The sequence below is a fragment of the Scomber japonicus genome, chromosome 11 (genome assembly GCF_027409825.1).
Source record: "Scomber japonicus isolate fScoJap1 chromosome 11, fScoJap1.pri, whole genome shotgun sequence".
NCBI classification, from domain to species: domain Eukaryota; kingdom Metazoa; phylum Chordata; class Actinopteri; order Scombriformes; family Scombridae; genus Scomber; species Scomber japonicus.
Genome location: NC_070588.1, coordinates 15,590,229 through 15,596,868, shown reverse-complemented (window position 1 = coordinate 15,596,868; position 6,640 = coordinate 15,590,229). Strand labels below are relative to the sequence as shown.

The window sequence follows — 6,640 nt, the reverse complement described above, 5'->3', positions numbered from 1 at the left end:
ACATATAATTTCAAACTTTAAAACATTTTTATATTTCAGGACTGGAATGAGTAGCCTATATGTATCTCCTCATGTCCAGCATCGTGAATGCTGAAATAAATGGCATTTCCCCCACAGCACCCTGCAACTAACGAGTCAAATAAACATTACACACTTTACACATACGTTGAATATCGTTATGCTTTGTGTTGCAAGATGCTGCAAGATCGTATTGTAACTAAAAGGCGCCAATGTTTTGCTTAAACTAAAGTATGTTTTGGAGTAGCCTAATTTAAGTTTTGTTCATTTCAACAATTATCAGTCATGTTTAGCTTTTTTCCTGCTTTCTCAGACTGGTGATTACGGAACTGTAACAGTCATATTCCCAGTAAAAACTCAACAGCTACTTGTTACTTTGGTGGGACACTAATGAAGCGACTAAGTAACGAGTAGTAGCAGTAGGCCTAAATGTACAACTTAACTAAAGGAGAAATATAGTAACTAATGTGAACAGAATTAACTTTCTATCTCAGTGTATAAATAATGATGTGTAATGACAGCTTTTGTACAATTTCAGCAGCAGAATGAATCAGGGATTATTCACTATAAAGATGGTCAATATGTCGATGCATACAGACCAATTTCGCAGTTAAATTCAACCTAAACCGTTTAACATATTATTATAGAGTCTATTCTCACGGAGTCTAACTCATTACTTGCTGTATTTTATATTAGCTGCTCTATTCAAACTCACTCTAGATTAATTGATAATTACTTTGTTCCTGGTTGATTCATTACTCATTCCTCGGTGGCTGCCCAAAAGTGTATTGTCAGATGTTCCCCTTGCATTGTGCTGCTGTTTTAAACGTGACCTTGGACATAACCTCCCAGCCCACGTTTCTCCAAACTCCTGTTAAACTGCAGACTTGTGTGATATGCAGGCTTTCCTGAGATGTAGGCCTGTTTTTGTAGACTGTAAGTTTTTGGCTATAGTTTGTGGAAATGTTCCTTCTACTGGATAAACTAATACTACGGAAGCTCTGCTATAATAGAATAAATTTTTTTCTTTGTGATCCGTTGGCTCAACACAGTCCAGTTTCAGCCGGATCTCTGCTTTGAAAGCTGACAAAACCTATTTAGTCCATTGGAAACTAACCTTGTGATTTAATCCATGCGTTAAGACTGCAAATTCGTCAAAAGTTTAACAGGTAATTTGATTTTACACACCTGATTTTTATTCGAAATGATTCCTCTTCGTTGCTGTCATTTGTCAGATTTTGTTAGATTTCTCAACAAAGTCTCGGTTATGCTGTTGAAAAGGACGCTACTGTCAAGTACAGTCTGTAAAAAAAAAAAAGCAATCCAAAGCTTGAACCGTAAGACGATCTGTAAACTTAGTCTGTAAAAACCTTCTAAGGGCCTGGAGGTTTTTGTCTGTTACTTTTAAATAGATCTAAAGACACAGAGGAGTTTCAGGTGTTCACTTAGGGCCAAATGGACATAATTAGGGCACAGAAAATCATTAAACATTTCCCCCACGCAACATCTGAGAGTATTTTACATGCTGTAATCCGGCCGGCTTCATCCTACATGAGATGAGTGGAAATTTGATAAGAGTCTTCATCCTCCGAGTTATTTTAAACGGCATGAAACTATAAACCCAATTTGACTTCCACTGACTCAGTCCAATGTGGATATTTCAACGCATGGACATTTCAAGGCAACACCGCAGAGAACTTGAACGAGGGAAGCAGCAAGTTTATTACCAAGGACTAGACGGCGGATAGCTTCCTTCAAAGGGCCTGAAAACATCCAGACAGAAGCTCCTCAATTTGGCTCCTGCATGGCACCCTAAAACCTGCAAGACGCAGAGCAGTAAATGACCCTAAAACTGAACACTAAAACTTCTCCTCGTTTTATAATTGTGGGAGCTTGTTTGTGTCTGTTACTTTACTAAGAAAACCTCTACATTTGAATTTGATTAGTTTTTTAGAGAGATTATTTTCTCTCTCGTTATAGACGCACGTGTCTGTGAATACATACTCATCTCGCTTATAGTGTGATGAAACACTACCTGTAACATAAGGAAACTGATGAAATGACTGATTTAAAACGACACAGATATTACACAGAAACATTTATTTTGACTGAATTATATACTTGTTTTCTTATTTAGTTGGGATTAGTCTGTCCATATATTGTTCTGATGTGACAAACAAAAATACCTCATACTTGTTTTTTCTTCGTCTTTCATTTAATTTATACTCTTTCCTTTTTTGTTGTTGCTTTCTAAAGTTATAGCTACAACCGCATGAAGTCTAGACGTCTTTTATGTCGTGGAATATTTAAACGCATCTGGTCTATATAAACATTTTAAATAGCATGAGAAAAAAATCCCAGATAAGTAAAAACACATCTTTTTCAAACAAAACTGTATAACCAAACGAAATGATGTAACAAAAAAGCCTTATGGCCGTTGACTGTAGAGATAATGTAATGTATGTATGATTAATAATAATTAATGTATAATTTATTCCAGTTGGGTAATCCAGTCGTCTTTGTTTTAAATTAGGATATAATTGTCTTTTAGAGCCGTGATTGAAACGTGTACCTTCTGTAGCCGCTCCTTTTCATTTCTAACTGTTGTTAATACACAAAATGTGCCAAAAGCACATGTATATGGCGCGATGACACGTTTTTCATCTGTTTTGCATGTGTGGTTTCTTATTCTCCAGAATACCTGGAATCATCGAAATGCGTGTTTGTATAATTTCCACACTTGTCTCGCCTTTTCCTGCTGATGTGTTGCAGTCTGCATCATGTTATACTTCCGTATTAAGCCATTAATAGGTTTAGTTTCTTTCTTAAACATGAAGCTCACATACCTGCAGTGATGGCTGAAGTTACTGATGATGGCCAGTCGCTGAATATAACCACTGGATAACAATAGACATGACTGCATGGCAGATAATAAAAGGCTATACATGAACTTGTACTGCCATCTATTGGATTACAGTCGCAACAACTGATATTAAAGATACTAAGGTGTTTTAGCGTTTTAATTTATTATTGTGTTCTCCTAAGACTGATGGGTTTTATGCTCATCTTTCCCTCAGAGCACACAGTAAGTACACCAAATAAGCCTGAAGATTTAGACATAAGGTGACCACCAGTACAGATTGATATAATTTACAGAATGATTTTATTGCTGCTGTGTAGAAGTTGGTTGTGAAGTGGTAAGTTACAGTGAGCCCGTGATCAGCACAAACTTAATACATTATCCTACTAAATACTTCAAGCTGCGTTACACTCCCTGAAAAAAACAACTGCTGCTCCAAGTCTGCAATGTATTTTTGAACTCCCCACCCCAACACACACCAACACACACACACACACACACACACACACACACACACACACACACACACACACACACACACACACACACACACACACACACACACAGCCCACAGTAGACCCAAGGATGGTCTAGTGGAGTTTCACGTATGTAGGCCTGTGAAGGGGAAAAAATATTACAGTAAACTCCGTTGTACCGTTGATTAATATAATATATTTATTAATCGTCATAGGAGAAAATAATGTGTATAGGGTAGCCTATTGTATCTCATTAGCCAACTATATACATAAATATATACAGAATACAATTAAAAACAGTAATAAAACCCACTGGGGATTCTTCATTTGTGCAAAGAAGTTCTTGATTTTTAAAATCAAAACTGAAGATGCTTTTACATTTTAACAATATCATAATTTGGTTTATTAAGTTTATTTTCTGTTTTCCTTTGTGCTAATGTCTGAGTAGCGATTCACCAACTGAAGTGTAGAAAGGCTGCCATGCAGAAGCTTTTATAAAGAGGTGACGGTTGTAATATTCTTCATTGCAGAAAATAGTCTCTATAAAAATGAACTTCACCATGAACCCAAAAAACGTTAGCAGGCTCAGTTTAGTTTTATATTTTGCTTTTCAGATACGAGACAATTGCGTCTATAGACGACGTACGAAAACAATGTTTTCAGACGGATTCATATTTTGAAGGAAATTATACTGAAGTTCATTACAACCGGGCAACCTATCACGGCAGCTCGGAGGGAAATTGTCATTTTGGTCGATGTGTCTTTTTTCTCTCTTCAGAAGTTGATGTGAATTTGAGAATAGTGGAAGTGTATCATATGCTGTCTTCAATCTATAATGTAGCTCTGAGGTCGACAGTAGCCTATTTACAGAATATAAAGGCTACATTGTATACAAGCGTGTGACTATAAGAATGGCACCTCCAGGGTTACTCTGTACTGATGTAGAGCTTTATGGCCATGAGATGAATGCAATCTGTGTCAGGCATATAATGTTATACATTGTTTTTGGGTATCTATCTATCTATCTATCTATCTATCTATCTATCTATCTATCTATCTATCTATCTATCTATCTATCTATCTCTCTCTATCTATTCATCTATGATGGACTTTCTTTTCTATCACTACATGAAAACAATTTCCCCACATCATATATTCTTTATAACTGTATATAATGTAATATTAGTGTGCACTGGAAGAATTTCATGAAGCCATATGCGGGTGTGCACGCTCTCTGGCGTCCTGTGGTGCATTTAAGGCCCTGTATTTGTCATTGTTTTATGTGGGTCAGTCCACAGAGTTGGCTTCTTACTCTTCATGTCACAGGGCACTGATCCTAAAATAAACCCCGTACATGTGCGCTTCAAAATAACTGCTACTGATCAATATAAATAATGATGGCTAAAATTTAACTTCATACCTACACATTTCATCATGGAGTATTTTGCTTTGCAGTAGCCATTGGGAGCAAGGGTGGGGCGGAACAGCATAGTTTGCATATCACGTGACGCGGTATTGACAAATCAACAATTACCTACCCTTTATTCTTCAGGAGTTGCTAAAAGGCTTGCAAGAAGCGTTTGAGGAAAGCTCCATGGAAATGTGTGAACGGAATCCTTTAAATCCCGGCTATGTTGGTTCTCTGTTGAATTTTGCTCCCCCTGAGTCGCTGTATTTCTCCAACTTGCGGGGTAATGGAGCCCATATACCCGGGCTTCATCAGATCCCTTACAATAGGAGAGAGGTGTGCACGCTCCCGTGGACTTCCTCAAGTTCGTGCACGTCTGGACCAACCGCACCACCACAGAGCCGCGCCTTTGGAGGCTACTGTCCGCCGTTTCTGTCCAACTCGGTGTCTATAAATACTAACTCCTCCGGCAGCCACGTCAAGGCGCATTTGGAGGAGTCCGCTCGGTGCTTCCAGGACGCACACCGCAAAACAGAGGAGTCTGGCAGACAAGATGAAGTTTACGCAGGAGAGCACGGGGCCGCCACTGACTGCGGCTATTCAGACCTGGACAGTCGGTCACACGGTTCAGTGGCCCAACTCGGTCCGGATTCAGCAGGTCGGCTGAATGTGAACGGCCCCAAACAGCAGAATCCTGTTCATCAATCAGCAAGTAACACATGCTCCAGGACCACCTATGCTGAAGGTCAAGTACCTTTTTTAAAAAAATATAAAATTGTATTGTCTTTCCAGCAGCATTTGTATTGTTTACATTTTGTTCTGTTATTTTTGTAATTAGAAAAAACTTTAAGACACCAGTAAGGGTTTTACCTGTGCTTCAGAATAGTTCCTGTTTCTGATCTAACCTGTGTTGTGATCTCCATCATATTTACTTGGCTATAAGAAGTTGATCAATTTTTATTGGCCAATATTGACATATATGGAGACCCTGTAAGTTTGTCTGTGGTATTGTCTAATGACTGTCAGTCCTTTATGGTCTGTTTATATCCTGTGGCATCAGTGTTATTTTAATACACCCATAATATCCGCAGAGGCGACTGTGTGGTTTATGTTAATATTAGCCCTGTTTCATAGCTATTTATACAGCGGACAACCTCTTATTAAAGCATAATTTTGTCAGAAGTGAGTAACATTTGAAGCCGTGTCATTGGTAGCAGTTATTTTGTGTGTTCTATTACTAATTTAAAGTATTTCTACCTCTGCTCCCCCCAGGTGCCCCGTGGTGCTCGTCACAAGTGAAAGCCAGAAAGAAGAGAAAGCCTTACTCGAAGCTACAGCTGGCTGAACTTGAGAATGAATTTATGATGAATGAATTCATCAACAGACAGAAACGGAAAGAGTTATCAGACAGATTGGACCTGAGCGACCAACAAGTGAAAATATGGTTTCAGAACCGCAGGATGAAGAAGAAACGACTGTTGATGCGCGAACAAGCGTTCGCCACGTATTAATGACTTCTCGCTCTTGATCATGACCAGCAGAGAATCAATAGCAGGACTGAATATTGTGTTGAGCTGTGAATGCTGCAGCAGATCACGTGACCTTTCGGTTTGTGGCATGGACTTGTATTTATAAGTATGTATAAATGTCTATATTCATGTCACAATAGTTTAATTTGCAGTTTTACCGAATCACAACAAGTGAAATGATGATATTAGAGGTAATAAAAACATACATGTATGTGGATGTTCAGTCAACTTTGACTTTGAGATTCTCCAAATGCGCAAAAGGCCCTGGCTCCTGGTGGGCACAGCCGTGATATGAATACACCTAGAAGACTATTTCTTTCTCATCCATCACAAATGGCAGACTTATTTA

At 38.5% G+C, this 6,640-nt stretch overlaps 1 protein-coding gene across 1 annotated transcript; it reads left to right on the top strand.

Annotated features, from left to right (window-relative positions):
• Window positions 1-4,948: 4,948 nt before the first annotated feature.
• hoxd12a (homeobox D12a) lies at window positions 4,949-6,273 on the top strand. Its single transcript, XM_053328995.1, has 2 exons — window positions 4,949-5,507; window positions 6,035-6,273. Exons 1-2 carry the CDS (start codon window positions 4,949-4,951, stop codon window positions 6,271-6,273), a joined length of 798 nt encoding a protein of 265 aa, XP_053184970.1.
• Window positions 6,274-6,640: the final 367 nt, after the last annotated feature.